Raw genomic sequence first — 16,380 nt, forward strand, 5'->3', positions numbered from 1 at the left:
CGGGCTGGCTTTGAACCTCGATCCTCAGATCTCAGCCTCGAGTAGCTGACAGGCGTGATCCACCACGCCCGGCTTGAGGATGCATTTCTAATGTCCCTTTTCCCTTTAGCAGGTAGCTTGCAGGGAACCAAATTTCAGCACTGATCTGGGGGAACGATCTGCCTTGCCTTCACCACGTGCATCTTTCAGCTCATCGGCTTTGTCATTCAGCAGGGAATGCCTGACTGGGCTGCAGAGGACACGCTTTGCTCACTGGATGGCAATGATGACCTCCAGAAGCCCTTTAGGGCTGTGACGCCCAACAACAGTTTCCCCAAAGGAGAGGAGGTGAACACAAAGGAAATCCATTATGGCTCCATAGATTGCAGCACATTCCGACTCCATTTGTGACCAATAAAACTACAATTACTTGCCAGACATGGTGGCTCATGCTTGTAATCCTAGCTACTCAGAAGGCTGAGATCTGAGGATGAAGGTTCACAGCCAGCCCGGGCACAAAAGAACCTGAGACTCTTATCTCCAATTAACCTCTAGAAAATGGGAAGTGGGGCTTGGTGCTCAAGGGTAGAGCAGTACTCTTGAGCTGAAGCGGTCAGGGCCAGCCAGTGCCGAAGCTGAGTTCAAGTCCCATGACTCACACCTACAATGACTCAAGTTCAGGAACGTTTTACTATCTTAAGATGGTGCACCTGGTTTTGGTTCTGCCTCCAGTGCCTGGAGACCTTGTGCTCCATGAACAGAGACCAGGCATGCTGCATGGCCCACAGGTCCATGGCCAGACAAGTCCAAAGTATGACTGTGCCGCAGGACAAAACAGAATAACCATGATACATTCCTGCCTGAGTGTTGTTTATTAAGGGAAATGGTCACATAACAATTTTTTAAAATTTTATTTTTAATGTAAAATGGATCTGCATTTCCTTTAAAAAAAAAAAAAAACAAACCTATTTCATTACAGTGATCTGGTCATGGTTTAGAGACACCAGGGACTGCTGGTACCAAGCTGCGCACTGTGAGCAGGGGCCACACTCCTGGAGGGCTGTTTACTAGACATGTCATTATGGGGTTCCAACACGTAGCAAGCAGAAGATGCACAACAGTTGTTGGCCTGGGAAAGCTTGGCCAGGGCCTGTTCTAAAACAGCACCAGGCAGAAAGTGCTACTACTCCCCTCCAAGGGAGATCTTTCAGTCAGGGCGGGAGTGTGGCCTAGTGGTAGAGAGCTTGCCTACCATGCACGAAGACCCGGGTTCAATTCCTCTGTACCACATACATAGAAAAAGTGCTGAGGCTCAAGTGGTAGAGCTCTAGTCTTGAGAAAGTCTAAGGACAATGGTCAGGCCCTGAGCTCAAGCCCAGGACTGGCAAAGAGAAAAAGAAAATCTTTCAATCAGGTGCAGGTGGCTCACACCTGCAATCCTAGCTATACTCAGGAGAATGAGATCTGAGGATTATGGTTCAAATCTAGCCTGGGCACAAAAGTCCATGAGACTCTTATCTCCAATTAACCACCAGAAAACCCGAAATGGTGCTGTGGCTCAACGCAGTAGAATGCTAGCCGTGAGCTGAAGAGCTCAGGAACAGTGCCCAGGCCAAGCGTTCAAGCTCCACAACTGACAGAAAAAAAAGAAAAATCTTGTAGTCTCATTTCCTTGGGGAAGACCTATGCTTAGCCTGAGGGGCTGGAGTCCAGGGGAGAGTTCCAAGAGGATGCCACCCAGCAAGAACCCCCAGACTCCTCTAGACCCAAACGGTGGTACTGTCCACCAGCCGGGGCAGAGGCACAGCAGAGGCACTCAGGGGTGGTGGTCAGCCAGGGCTCTCTCGGGGTACAGGTTGGAGAAGCGTCCCAGGGTCCAGATGGGAAAGACATTCCTATAGCTTGTGTAGCTGATGGCGCAGGACTTGTTGAAGACCCCAGAGATATTCTCCTGGAAGGACACAGAGAAATAACCATAAGAGCCACCAGGCAGCCAAGATGCTTGTCTATGAGCTGTGGTTCTATACAGTAAACACAAAGAAAGCAAAAGCCCATTCCGCTTGGGTCCCAACACAAGAGTCTTGCCTCTGCAGCATTCTTTCCCTCTAGGTCTCAGCACTCACAGCCATGCCAGTTTTCCCCACACTTCTCCAAGTAAGCCGGGGCGGGGGGGGGGGGGGTCCTCATACCCCCAGGCACATGCAGAGATGGCCATGTGCAAATCAAAGTCCAAACCTAATGGCAAGTACGGATTGGGAAGCTGGCAGAATCTGTGTGTGTGTTAGCACACACACATGCCAGTGTGCAGGGTCAAAGCCAAGAGTCTGTCTTGCAGCGGCTTCTTCTGTCCAGACTTTCCTTCATTAGCAACAGCAAGATATGCTGAGATCTGGCAACCCATCCCAGACCAGCCACCAGCACAAGCCTCTGATTAGCCAGCATCCACACCTCAGATCCCTAGAGCCCCGAAGGGTCAGCGCCACCCTCACACACCTGAGGCCAGTCACCATTGAGGAGCTGCTTCTCAAGCAAACACCTGACTCCTCTCTCCTGAGCCTCAATGTCGGGATGCCTGGGGGAGAGAAGACAGCCTTAATACACCTAATGTGCTCAAACCCTCAACCTCATACCACCAAGTGCAAGTACAAAACCCGGTACACTGTGTCTCCCTGGAGACAATGGGTGACCTGCACGGCCACCACATTGCAGGCTGTTTCTACCTATCGTCTTTCTGAGAAGTACAACACAGGAGTGAGCAGAGCATGTGGAGCACACATCTAACAGGTTTCTTGTCCCTACAAGACGTGGTTGACCACTTAGCCTGGCATAAGGTACTGACTGGCGGAGACTAGTATCTGTTCTGCTCACCGAGGACCACAGAAACCTGTACCTGCTGACAAGGGTGAGAAAAGTACTGAGGGTTCAATAGAGACTGTTCTGCCCTCAAGGTCTGCATACTGACTGGGGGACTAGAAAGATCTCCCAAGTGGTTCTACAGCTAATGGGAGGTACAGGCGGTGCAGTGCGTGTACCTCTGTGTGCATACACTTGCCTTGGTAAGCATCTGTAGGCAGACTGGCAAGTACATACATTTAAGTGTGCTTGTGTGCACACACACCTGTAAGTGCCCATGCCTGGGTGTATGTGTGTATGTGTGCACTCATGCAGAATGTACATAAAACTGTACATATAACTGTCAGTGCACAGGCTTGGTGTATATTATGTATACATACCTGCACACTGGTGTATATAGACAAACCTGAAAGTGCATACTTTATGGATGTGTTCATACACCTGCAGTGGTAGGTGACTGGAATCTGTACATGTGACAAACACACTTGCCAGCGCATATGCCTGCGTATGCTTGCATGTGTATATGACCTACTGGTGCATAAACCCACATGTACACCCAACTGCCATGCATATGCTACACCTGGGTGTACATGGGTGTGTTTCTGTGCACTGGTACACACATGTAGCTCAGCACCAGCTATGGACACAGAGGGCCAAGAGCAGCTACAGCAGCCTACGGGTACCTCTAACCATTACAGCTCACCCCAATGATTTCCCTTAGGACCCTGCTTTGTCTTGCTGTGCTTCCCCGTGCTGGCCTCTACACTGGCAAGTGCACAGATTGCCCCTTAGCCTGGGGGCAAGATGGAGCGGTCCACATCCTAGACCAGACTCTACAAGGCCCCACTCAGCTGCACAGGTTGCCACTTAGCCTGGGGGACAGGGCATGTGGCTCCTGGAGTGGACTCCATTCTGCAGAGGCAGCAGAACAGCAGTGAAACCTGTAGTCTCATCATCTCTTCTTTAACTGCTCTCAACTTAGGCCACCTGCTCCCAGTCATGTGTCCCTGGTCACCTGGCCCACTGCCCCTACCTGACAGCCATCAGTCCCATCAGGGCCCAGCAGGTGTTGTGGACCTGGGACTTGGCACTCTGCACATAACGCCTCTGCTTACAGGATTCAAAGTCCTCTCCCCAACCTCCATCTGCCATCTGTCGGGACAGGAGGAAGTTGCAGGCCCGGGAGACCTCAGCACAGGCAGCCCTGCAGAAACCAAATTTGAGACACCACACCAGGGGAAAGTTAGCTGCCTTACATCGATGGAAGCCATGATGACAGCCATGTGGTGCAGCAAGCCAAGTATCTGGGGGTGGACACTTGAAGACAGATTCAGAGTACCCAGGTTGCATCTAGTTAAAGCGCATCCTAACCCTCCATAGACAATGGGTCCCAAAGCTCCGAAGACAGGAGGACCCCTTCCCAGCAAATACCCAGGACCCTAGACCTCTCAAATCTAGGATGAGGTAAGTCATGAGCAAAGAGGGCCAGGAGGCCAGAGCTGAGGAGACCTGAGGGTCAGGAAACAGGAAAGTCTGTGTCCCAACCAAGACATTCTCATTTTCTTTTTGCCACTCCTGGGGCTTGAACTCAAGGTTTGGGGATGACCCTTGGGCACTTATTTAAAACATAAAAAACATTTAATAAAAATCAAGCCAGGGGCCGGGAGTTTGGCCTAGTGGTTAAAGTGCTTGCCTAGCATGCATGAAGACCCGGGTTCGATTCCTTGGTACCACATACATAGAAAAAAAAAGCTGCAAGTGGTGCTGAGGCTCAAGTGGTAGAGCTCTAGCCTTGAGAAAGTCCAAGGACAGTGCTCAGGCCCTGAGCTCAAGCCCAGGACTGGCAAAAAAAAAAAAAAAAAAATCAAGCCAGGTTCTGGTGCCTCACACCTATAATCTTAGCTGCTCAGGAGGCTGAGATCTAAGGATTGCAGTTCAAAGCTGGCTCAGGCAGGGAACTCCTTGAGCCTCTTATCTCCAATTAACCACTAGAAAACCACAAGTAGAGCTGTGGCTCAAAATGGTAGAATGCTAGCCTTGAGCAAAAGAGCTTAGGGAAGCCAGGAGTTTTCCCTAGTGGTAGAGTACTTGCCTACCATGCACAAAGACCCAGGTTTGATTCCTTGGTACCATATACAAGTGGTAGAGCTCTAGCCTTGAGAGAGCCCAGAGACATTGCTTGAGTTCAAGCCCTAGGACTAGAAAAAAAGAAAAAGAGAAAAAAAAGCCCAGGCCCTGAGTTCAAGGCCCCCACAACTGACAAAAATAAAATCAGGGGATGGAATTTGGCCTAGTGGTAGAGTGCTTGCCTAGCATGCAAGAAACCCTGGGTTTGATTTTCCAGTACCACATACACAGAAAAAGCTGGAAGTGGTGCTGTGGCTCAAGTGGTAGAGTACTAGCCTCGAGGAAAGCCCCAGGACAGTGCTCAGGCCCTGAGTTCAAGACCCAGGACTGGCAAAAGAAAACAAAAAAATGAAACATCAGAAGGTGGGGGAGGAAAATGGGGACAAAAACATGAGAAGGGGTAGTAATGATTGTGAAGTAATGCACCTTCTATCTGGCGAATATAATGTTACCCTTGTATTAATTATAATAAAAATATTTTTAAACAATCAAACATCAAACCAGGAGATCACCACATGGAACATCACAGTGACAACACCTTTACCCGCCTACAGCAAGCACCTGAACTCACCCGTCTTCGTAGGTATACCCCATGCAGGCAAAAGCTTCCAGACCAAACCAGGTACCATAGGTGAAGCAAACCCCCCAGGAGCTGAAGGGAAACAAAGGAGAGTCTGAGCCTTGGTCCTCCCAGTGTGATGAGACATGCTGCCCACCCTGGGACACCCTTGTGCACCAAGGAAAGGTTATGGCTGAGCAGTCACACAACCCTCCAGTCATTGCCACTGTGAATGTGGAGACCACTTACGACAGCACGGTCAACCTTGCTCAACCTCTGCTACCACCAGCACAATAGAAAGACTGAGGACTACGGTGGGGAAGGAAGACAAAATACTTCCCACACACAGCCCACATGTTCCCTCTAACCCACCACCAAGCCTAAGGAAAAGCCTGTCGTTGGCTACGGAGCAAGGACCTCAAGAAGTCCTGGGAATTTCTGGTATGGCAGTATGCAGCCTCCCAGGAAGGCTACCGCAGGACTGAACACTAGGCCTGTGGGTGACTCCTGTCCTCTTCTCCTCCTGTGAATGGGGTTAGGAAATCACTCACCCCTCCCAGGAGCCATCAGCCCGCTGCTGCTGTCGGCAGAACTCCAGGCCTTGCTTGAGAGTCTCACTGAAATTCAGGCATGGTTGGTCCAATGACTATGCCCTCATGGCTGCAATGCCCAACCCCAACCCCACCTACAATACAATCTCAGGGAGGCAGGCATATTCTCCCTTAAAAATAGGTCAAAATTAAGCCAGGTGCGGTGGCTCGCACCTGTAATCCTAGCTACTCAGGAGGCTGAGAGCTGAGGATCAAGGTTCAAAGCCAGCCTGGGCATAAAAAGACCTGAGACTCTTACCTCCAATTAACTTCTAGAAAATGGGCAATGGGGCTTGGCTCAAGGGTAGCCTTGAGCTGAAGAGCTAAGGGATAGCACCCAGGCCGAGTTCAAGCCCCATGACCCACCAAAAAAAAAAAAAAAAAAAAAGGTCAAAATAAATATTCAGCCAGGCACCAGTAGGCTCATGCCCATAATCCTAGCTGCTCTGGAGTATGAAATCTAAGGATCATGGTTCAAAGACAAGTGGGGCAGGAAAGCCTGTGAGACACTTATCTACAATTAACTACCAAAAAGCTAGAAATGGAGTTAAAGCTCAAGTGGCAGAGTGCTAGCTAGCCCTGAGCATAAAAGCTCAGGGACAGTGCCCAGGCCCTGAGTTCAGGCTGCACACTGGCATGCATAATCAATGGATGAATAGATGGATAGATACATACATGGATTAGATGGATAAGATAGGTAGTCAGACAAATAAATATTCAGACAGAGGGAAGAAGTAGCTATAGGACACAGACTAAGATCATAATGTTCCAAAACCAACCACCACAAGAGAGGTGAAACCTACAGGAGGCAATTCCACACAAGATCAATGCCACAGACAGAAGTTGGGGAAGAAATACAAAATGAACTAGATTTAGGGGAAAAAAATTAAAAAGGAAATAACCTATTCAGGAAAGTAATCATTTATCCAAGTATCCAAATTTTAAGAAATAAAGTAGAACAATAAAGCGCAGAAAGCAATGAAATCAAAATCAAATGCATTTAAAATAAATGAAAAGCCGGGCACTGGTGGCTAATGCTTATAATCCCACCTACTTAGCAAAGCCTGGCTGGGCAGAAAAGTCTATGAGATCTTTATCGCCAATTAAAAACCAGAAAAACATGCTGGGTGCTGGCGGCTCACACTTGTAAACTTAGCTACTCAGGAGGCTGAGACCTGAGGATTGAGGCTCAAAGCCAGTCAGTCCAGGGACTAAAGTCCGCGAGACTCTCAGGTCCAATTACCCAACAGAAAACCGGAAGTGGTGCTGTGGCTCAAGTGTGGAGTGATAGCCTTGGTCTGAAAAGCAACCAACAAAAATAAAAGAAATAAATGTTTTCTAGGCAGGATTGAGACAAATATGATTTGTTTCAAATAATCTGTAAGATAGGAAGGAAAAATGAACAATTCAGATGACAGTGTGTTGGGAGCCAGAGTGGAATCAAACTGTACCTTGACTTGCATCAGATGATGGCTATATTGTCTTATTGCTTTCTGGCCCTATTCTATGTAAATGACCTGAGAATTACCATATGAATGTAACACCTGGAGGTTCCCTGGGAGAGGAGGAGGGAAGAAGGGGGAGTGGAAAATAAACGCGGCAGTCTCGGCAGTCTTTGCCCGGACTGCGGACATCCCGGACCCGGTGTGTCTGTCTCTCTTCTTTTTCTTCCTAGTCCTTGTCCCCTATTTCAGGAACCCCAATCTGCGAACCCTGGTTTGCTGCCGGTTGGCCCCGGCATCTGGCGCCCGAACAGGGACCCTGAAAATCTGGGACGAAGGTGAAGGACCCCTCCCTGTGGTGAGTAACACATCGTAGGACTATTAAGAGAGTATAGTCAGGAGTAAAAATTATGGGTCAAGCTAATAGTCATGGGTTATTTCTACCGATCTTAACAGGCCTATTTGAAGCCCATGGAACGTGGGTGGAAGAGGGGGTGCTTCAGAGCTTCCTACAGTTTCTCAAGGAGGCATGCCCGAGGTCTATAGAGGAGGAATTCCAAAAAGCCTGGCAGCGGATAGGAAAAAGAATTCAAGATTATTATGATGTATATGGCCCCGAAAAGACCCCAGTAGAGGCTATTACTGTGTGGAATTTAGTAAGTAAATACATAGATCCTCTACATGAAGATGCTGAACTTAATCTTGAATTAAGGGAACTTTATGAGTTAAAGGACCCTTCTGAAGAACCTGAGGCTGAGCCATATGCCGCAGCCCAAGAGAGTCTAAGTGAGATCTTGCAAAGGGAACAACAACCAGTAGATATTGAGTATCAGAATTCAGGTCTGAATACCAAGGAGGAAAGTTATGATGAGTCATTGGAGGGCCGGGTGGCTACGATAGAGAAGAAGTTAGAAGAAATGCTACATCTTCTATCGAAAATGGGGACCGAGCAGAGAGCCCCCCCAGAAGTAGGAAAGAAATATGACCCTCAGGCCACTATGGTGTCTGATTCTAAACCTTACCCCTCACACCCACCGCCTCCGGCTGCAGCCTTACGGCCTCAATCCCTTTCTCAACCTTTAGGCAAGCCTAAAGGCCCTAGCAACAAGTCCCTTTTAACAGGCACTACAACCAGGCACAGTGCATCGCAATTAAACCTGACTCAGGCTGCTAGAGAGAGAGAAGGTATTTCAGGGCCTCGATGCTTCCCTAGTTTAGTTGATCATGATGAACAAGTATACCATCAACCTGTTCCTGTTAAACTATTACAGGATTTAAAAAATGCCTGCTCCCAATATGGGCCAACTGCCCCTTTTACTCAAGTAATATTGGAGGCCGCGTGTGCTGGTATTGCATGCCCAAATGACTGGAAGCGGCTTGCCAGAGCATGCCTTAATGCAGGAGAGTACTTATTATGGGAGACAGAGTTCACTGCACAGTGTCGGGCTAAAATTGAAACAAATAGGTCTAAGAACCTGCCTTACACTGTTGATCAGTTGTTAGGAGAGGGAACCTATAAAAACACCGAAGATCAATTGGGTTATGCAAAGGAGGCCTATTTACAAATAAATGCTGCGGCGAGAGAGGCTTGGAAAAAGTTACGCAATTCCAATCGTACAAAAAATCTAGTAGAAGTTAAACAGGGACCGAATGAACCTTATCTAGAATTTTTGTCTCGATTAATGGAGACTGCAGACTGCCTAGTACAAGATGAGAATGCAAGGGAGAGTATAGTTAGACACATAGCCTATGAAAATGCCAACGCCGCCTGTCAGGCGGCTATCAGACCCCATAGGAATAAGGGAGGAATCACGGACTTTATTTCACTGTGTGCTGATATTGGACCCTCCCATGTACAAGGCCTTACTTTAGCCGCCGCTCCTCAAGGAAAGACTGTTACTGAGTCTCTAAAATATAGAGGTCAGCGGCATTCTCGGGATGCTAGACCCCCAGGGCGTTGCTTTTCTTGTGGACAAATAGGACATTGGATGACGCAATGCCCACGCCAGGCCAGGCAAAAGAGAGAAAAATCACCTGGCACATGTCCACGCTGTGGTAAAGGGAAGCACTGGGCTAAAGATTGCAAGTCAGCAACAAATCGCAATGGCCGCCCGTATTTGGGAAACTGGAGAAGGGGCCAGCCCCTGGCCCCGCAAAACCATGGGGCAGTCCCTCCCTCTTCTCGGCCACAAGTGCATCTTCTAACAACCCCCCAAAATCAGTCTCCGGCCTCCTCCGTGCCACCCCAGGAAGTGCAGGATGGGACCTCTGTTCCTCCACCTGCTCAGTATTGACCCCAGAGATGGGGACACAAGCTCTCCCCACGGGGGTCTTCGGCCCCCTTCCCCCGGGAGTGGCTGGATTGCTGTTAGGGCGAAGTAGCTCAGCCCTTAAAGGGATACAGATTACACCTGGCAAAATTGACCAGGATTTTACTGGAGAAATCAAAGTTATGGCCTCTGCCCCGAAACACGTGGTATCGATCCCAGCCGGTCAAAAATTAGCACAATTAATACTTGTGCCTTTACCTCCCGGGGAGACTGCTAATTCCCCATGTGGACAGAGAGGATTTAGATCTTCTGATATCTATTGGGTACAAAGCATAAAACAAGAGAGGCCTGAGATGACTATATTTATACAAGAAAAGCCCTTTAAAGGAATATTAGACACTGGAGCAGATGTGTCTGTGATATCTAAAAAACATTGGCCAGCCCAATGGCCCCTGACAACCTCTATGACTTCCCTACAGGGGGTTGGGCAAGCAACTGACCCACAGCAGAGCAGTGCGATCCTTGTTTGGAGAGATGAGGAAGGGCACTCTGGTCATTTTCAGCCATTTGTCTTGGATCATCTGCCAATTAATTTATGGGGTCATGATATCATGGAAAAAATGGGAGTGTATATGTTTAGTCCTAGTGCTGCGGTCACTAAGCAGTTACTTGATCAAGGCCTCCTCCCCTTTAGGGGACTAGGCCGAGCAGCACAGGGGGAGCTAGAGCCACTCCAACCCCAGTCTCACCCTACGAGACAAGGATTGGGGTATCCCTTGACGGGAGCTGTCGTTTGCCCTCCCCCTCATGCTGATCCCATAAATTGGCTCTCTGAACAACCGGTATGGGTTGAACAGTGGCCTCTTTCTCTAGAAAAGATCATTGCAGCTCAGCAGCTGGTACAGGAACAGCTGGACTTGGGACATGTGGCCCCTTCTAACTCTCCATGGAATTCTCCAATTTTTGTTATAAAGAAAAAGTCAGGTAAATGGAGGCTGTTACAGGATTTGAGAAAGGTTAACGCGACAATGGAACTGATGGGGGCCCTACAGCCTGGCTTGCCTTCACCCATGGCAATCCCAAAGGATACTTATAAGATTATTATAGATTTGAAGGATTGTTTCTATACTATACCCCTGGCGCCCCAAGACTGTAAGCGCTTTGCCTTCAGCGTCCCCTCTGTTAATTTTAAAGAACCCATGAAGCGATATCACTGGCTTGTGCTCCCACAGGGCATGGCAAATAGCCCAACTTTGTCAAAGTTTTGTAGCTAGAGCCATTTCTTCCACTCGTGAAAAATTTTCTTCTGTTTATATTGTTCATTATATGGATGACATCTTGTTGGCTTGTTCTGACCCTATCATCGTACGACAAGCCTTTGGACAACTAAAGCAAGATCTGAGCCTCTTTGGCCTTATAATAGCAGCTGAAAAGGTTCAGGAACACCCCCCTTTTACATATCTAGGCCATATATTAGGCCCACACTATTTTAAAAGCCAAAAAATACAATTAAAAACTTCCCACTTAAGAACTCTTCATGATTTTCAGCAATTCTTAGGAGATATAAATTGGCTTCGGCCTTATCTAAAGCTCTCCACAGGAGAGTTAAAACCCCTCTTTGATCTCTTAAAAGGAGATACCAACCCTACATCCTTGCGCGAATTAAATCCTGACGCCAGGAGGGCCATCCAAATTGTAGAAAAGGCAATTTCCCAGCAACAAGTGACCTATTGTGACTATTCTAAACCATGGGGAGTTTATATTTTAGCTACTTCTCACTCCCCAACTGCTGTATTGTGGCAGGATGGCCCACTTTTATGGCTTTATCTACCATCAACACCCGGCAAAGTGCTGACCCCCTACTACGAATTGGTAGCTAATCTGATACATATGTGCCGAGTGGATTCCCGTAAATATTTAGGTCAGGAACCTCATTTTATCTGTGTCCCATATAATCTACAACAACAAGATTGGCTATTCGCCCATTGCGATTCTTGGGCCATTGCTTGGGCCAATTATACAGGGAAAATTTTGCATCACTACCCGTCTAACAAACTTCTCCAATTTGCTGCGTGTCATACGTTTCTATTTCCTTCCATAGTACGGGCCTCGCCTTTATCTTCTGCTGCTTTGGTATTTACAGATGGATCCTCTAATGGAACGGCTGCTTTGACCATTAATGGGAAAACTCAATCTTGGGTTACGGGTTTTTCCTCCGCCCAAGAGGTGGAATTAGAGGCTGTTTTACAAGCACTCGTCCTGTTACAAGACGAGCCCTTTAACTTATACTCAGACAGTCAATATGTAATTCGTGCTCTTCAAGTCATAGAAACTGTTCCCTTTATTGGAACTACTAACTCCAATATTCAGACCCAATTTCGCCAAGTACAAACTTTGCTTTGTTCTCGCAACCACCCCTGTTTTTTTGGCTTTGTTCGAGCTCACACTAATCTTCCTGGCCCTTTAAGTGAGGGCAATGCAGTTACTGACTCCGCCACCAGAGTTTACTTAACTCAGGTTGAACTTGCTAAGCAGTCACATGCCATCCATCATCAAAACAGTCGAGCCTTGCGCCGACAGTTCAAATTATCTAGAGAAGCGGCACGTCAAATAGTTAAGACTTGCTCCAACTGTGTCCCTTTTTCACCAGCCCCCCATTTAGGCATAAATCCACGAGGACTGCTTTCTAATCACATTTGGCAGATGGATGTCACACATGTTCCATCATTTGGCCGATTAAAATATGTTCATGTTACTGTAGATACTTATTCTAATTTTATCTTGGCCACCCCCCTTGCTGGGGAAGCCACTAAACATTGTATCTCTCACTGCATTCGATGCTTTGCTGAGATGGGGATTCCCTCGCAAATAAAAACAGATAATGGCCCTGGCTATGCAAGCCGAGCATTTCAATCCTTCTGCCATTCCTATAATATCACTCATATTACAGGCATTCCTTACAATCCTCAAGGTCAAGGCATCGTGGAGAGAGCTAATGGATTATTAAAACATCAAATTGCTAAAATACAGAAAGGAGAGTCGTATCCCGCTACCCCTGTGAATATACTCAATCATGCTTTATTTGTTTTAAATTTTTTGAATTTGGATCCAAATAATTTATCTGCTGCTCAGCGATTCTGGGCAAAAAGAGAGCAGCGTGCTTTTGCCTTAGTAAAATGAAAGGATCCCCTAACTGGTGCTTGGCATGGACCCGATCCTGTTCTAACCTGGGGTCGAGGGCATCTATGTGTTTTTTCACAAGGAGAAAATGACACCCGCTGGCTGCCTGAACGCTGCGTTCGGATCGTGGAGAGTGACAGTGGCCATCCAAGCAGCGACTCACTGGGCCTACACCCCCAACCCTCCAGTGGTGCATCCTGCGACGTGGGAAGGACCTGAGTTATTTGTGCATGTCAATCGGGACTGCTACTGATCCACTTGTTCCACACATTCATATGAGCTGTGTTTCTCCTCCTTTTACTATTATGTAGGGACCTTTTAACATATTTATTGACTCTACACAATTTAATATGTGACATTATTTTGTCTTTACCAGCCCTCTTCTTAATAACCTTTTTTGTAAAAGATGCCCAGGTGAAAAGCAAAGGCCTCCAGAGGTAAGCAGAAGTCGGCCGACCCCCTTGTATGTCTGCGTTTTATTTTATTTTATTTTATTTTATTTTTGTTTGTTTGTTTGTTTGAAAAGGTGCACTGTGGGCCTAAAACAGAGGCCTGGGTGGTCAAGGGACGCCTTGACCCCCCCTCCCCTTCTGAGTTTCTTGTCGATAACAAGGCATACCTGAGAGTCCCACCAGCAAGACATGTCTAAATCTAAAAATAACTGTTTGGTGAAAACATTCATTTGAGCTCATGTTTTTTGTGTTAAGTGTATCTGATTGAGTCCAATTTTCTTGTTATATGTCAATGTCTGATTATTTAAAAGTCTCCGTTTCTCTGTCTTGTTCGTGTTACATATTTTTCCTTGTCCAGTTTTGTCTTTAAAAATTGGTACCATTTCTAAGTATGGATCCTTATGGTTTTTTTGTGCATACTCAAGCACACATCCTTGTTATTTATTTGAACATTTCTGGGCCTAGCATGGCCGCTCCCCCATGTCTGCAGTTGTGACAAGCCCTGGAAAAATAAATTCCAGCTAAGTTGCCTTGCAAAAAGTTTTGTTTTGAACCTGGTTCTCATCTATAAGAGTAAAATTGGCAAAACTCTCTTGACACAAACTTCCGGAAAACGAACGGCCAATATTAATTTTGCGCACTTTATGATCTTTGAGTATGAATGTGTGTGAATGAGTGAGTGAACATGTTCAAGGTTAAATTGTCAGCATGCTGTATAAAACAATGGTTGAACTCATTTGAAACAAAGGCAATTGGGTAAATCTAAGTCTAAACTTCAAGAAAATTATTATGCTTGAATGTTTCCTCTGTCTTAAAAGTATTATTGCATTGTTTTAAAGAAAAACTGGTAAAAAGTATTTTTCTAAAGATCCTGAAATCTGCATTTTAAAAAATCTGGTATTGCAATACATACAGCTGTTTACATTGTAAACATTGTATCCTGTTCAGCACAGAGGTGTTAGGGAATTTGGGATTTATTACTTTAAGTTAAAGTTTGGAAACATGTATTAGAAATTTAAATGTAAAATTGTTCATTAACGTCAGAAATTTTGCCTGTCCTTTTTTGCAAACTGACACTAGAAATCTGATGGTAAAATGTGGATAATGTGATTAGTATTTTAAAGGAATGTTTAAAGGTTTATCTCCATGCTATTGGGTGTATTTTAAAAAAGGAGAGGAAACTAAGTCCAGACTTAGACTTTTGGTGCACTGATGTCTATAGTTCTTGAATTAGGGAAAAACTGTTATTTGAGTTTAAACTGTTGTTGGAGTTCTAGACAGTAATCTAAACTGCAAAAGAGCCCTTTTTTCTAAAAGGCAAGAGGAGTGCCTTGAGCCTCAGAGGGCCTGGAGGCAAAGGGAATTCCTTTAGCCTTAAAGGTTTTTCAAATGCAAATAAAGACCAAAGTGTTAAGAGTTTAAGTTAAAAAGTGTAAAAGTTTTAAAGAAAATTAGAAACCATTTCTGAACAAAATTTAAAAGTAAAGTTGTCCTAAAGCTTTGTTTCAAAAAAAAAACGAAACAAGGAAAATTAGGACTATCAAAATGGTTGCTTAATTGCTATTTCAGCTTACTCTTGTAAGTTACTTTATAGCAATCTCCAGAAGGCCCATGGAGAAGGACAGCAGATCCTCATTCAGATGTAAGTTTGGCCCTCACCAAGTTCCAGGTAAGATCATGCTTAGAGACTATTTCTGTATTGACCACCTTGTTGCTTCTAATTGGAGTAAAGTGGCCTTTTGTAGGACTCATTGATCTGAAAGCCACAGTTTTGAGCCTGCCCGGGCAAAGCAAAGTCCCTGTGAGACTGTGGTGTCTAATCTGCCAGCAGGATGCTGGGACAGAGTTGCTTTGGAGCTCGAAGTGGCAGAGTGCTAGCTCTGAGCTGAAAAGCTGGGGGGAAGCACTCAAGCACCAAGCTCGGGACTCACAGTGGCAGGGTGCTAGCCTTGAGCTGGAGAGCTGAGAGACAGCGCCCAGACCCTGAGTTCAAATCCAACAATCAACAAAGTGAAATGCCAATGGGATGTTTATCCCTGTGTGGAGAGACACTACTGGGACAGGAAAGCCTCTGCTTGGATGGCAGAGATGTTGTCAGATCTTAGAGTCACTTGTGCTTGGCCATTCAAATTAATCAGAGCCGGGAGGTCATAGAATAGTTTGTAAGCATGCCTTACTAATGCCCGTGCCTTTCATAACTGGGCAGGAACTTGTCAATCTTCTGTGATAGCGGGTAGTTTAAAGTCCTAATTGAGTAAAATTTTTATTTTTTATTTTTGACACCAGCCACAAATTCAGGAAAAGTTTGTGGATCTGAGGCTTGTGTCTCTATTAATCTGTTTAGATCTGACAACTGAAGCATTGTTAAGGTTGCAGAAATTTAGTTCCCCAGACAATCAAGAAAAAGCCTTTGCAAATGGGTGCTAGGTAGGCTGCGCTGTTGTGGCCAAGGATGGTTTGTGCAGTTGTTGAATGTCAAGTATGATTTCTAGTTTGGAGTAGATTGTTGTTCCTGGTGTCTAATCCTTGCAACCCCTTGATAAAACAGGCTGGGCTTCTTAAGGTCCCTGGTCAAGCATGGAGACGGCGCCCCTGAGTCAGCTTGAAGAAGTCACGGAAGTTGAATCTCCGCCCATCAAATCCCCATTGGACCAAGGGACCAAAGTCATTTTTGGAAAATGTGACAGGATAAATTAGGGGTATAGAAAAGAGTAAAAATTGCACTTGTGTTTCTTTTAAAATAAAAAACGGGGGACATGTTGGGAGCCAGAGTGGAATCAAACTGTACCTTGACTTGCATCAGATGATGGCTATATTGTCTTATTGCTTTCTGGCCCTATTCTATGTAAATGACCTGAGAATTACCATATGAATGTAACACCTGGAGGTTCCCTGAGAGAGGAGGAGGGAAGAAGGGGGAGTGGAAAA

The 16,380-nt window shown here is 46.1% G+C and overlaps 1 protein-coding gene across 2 annotated transcripts in view; it reads right to left on the reverse strand.

Annotated features, from left to right (window-relative positions):
- Positions 1-877: 877 nt before the first annotated feature.
- Lss (lanosterol synthase) overlaps positions 878-16,380 on the reverse strand; it is a 32,664-nt gene continuing 17,161 nt past the window's right edge. For both annotated transcript variants that reach the window (XM_090350838.1, XM_090350834.1), the window contains exons 18-22: positions 6,070-6,135; positions 5,531-5,611; positions 3,866-4,036; positions 2,473-2,551; positions 878-1,930 (exon numbers count right to left, since the gene is read on the reverse strand). In XM_090350838.1, coding sequence (XP_090206964.1) covers positions 1,796-1,930; positions 2,473-2,551; positions 3,866-4,036; positions 5,531-5,611; positions 6,070-6,135 — 532 coding nt within the window. In that variant the 3' untranslated portion in view covers positions 878-1,795. The remainder of the gene's footprint in view (positions 1,931-2,472; positions 2,552-3,865; positions 4,037-5,530; positions 5,612-6,069; positions 6,136-16,380) is intronic.

Source organism: Megascapheus bottae, chromosome 1 (assembly GCF_031878675.1).
Source record: "Megascapheus bottae isolate mThoBot1 chromosome 1, mThoBot2.hap1, whole genome shotgun sequence".
In the NCBI taxonomy this organism is placed as follows: Eukaryota; Metazoa; Chordata; class Mammalia; order Rodentia; family Geomyidae; genus Megascapheus; species Megascapheus bottae.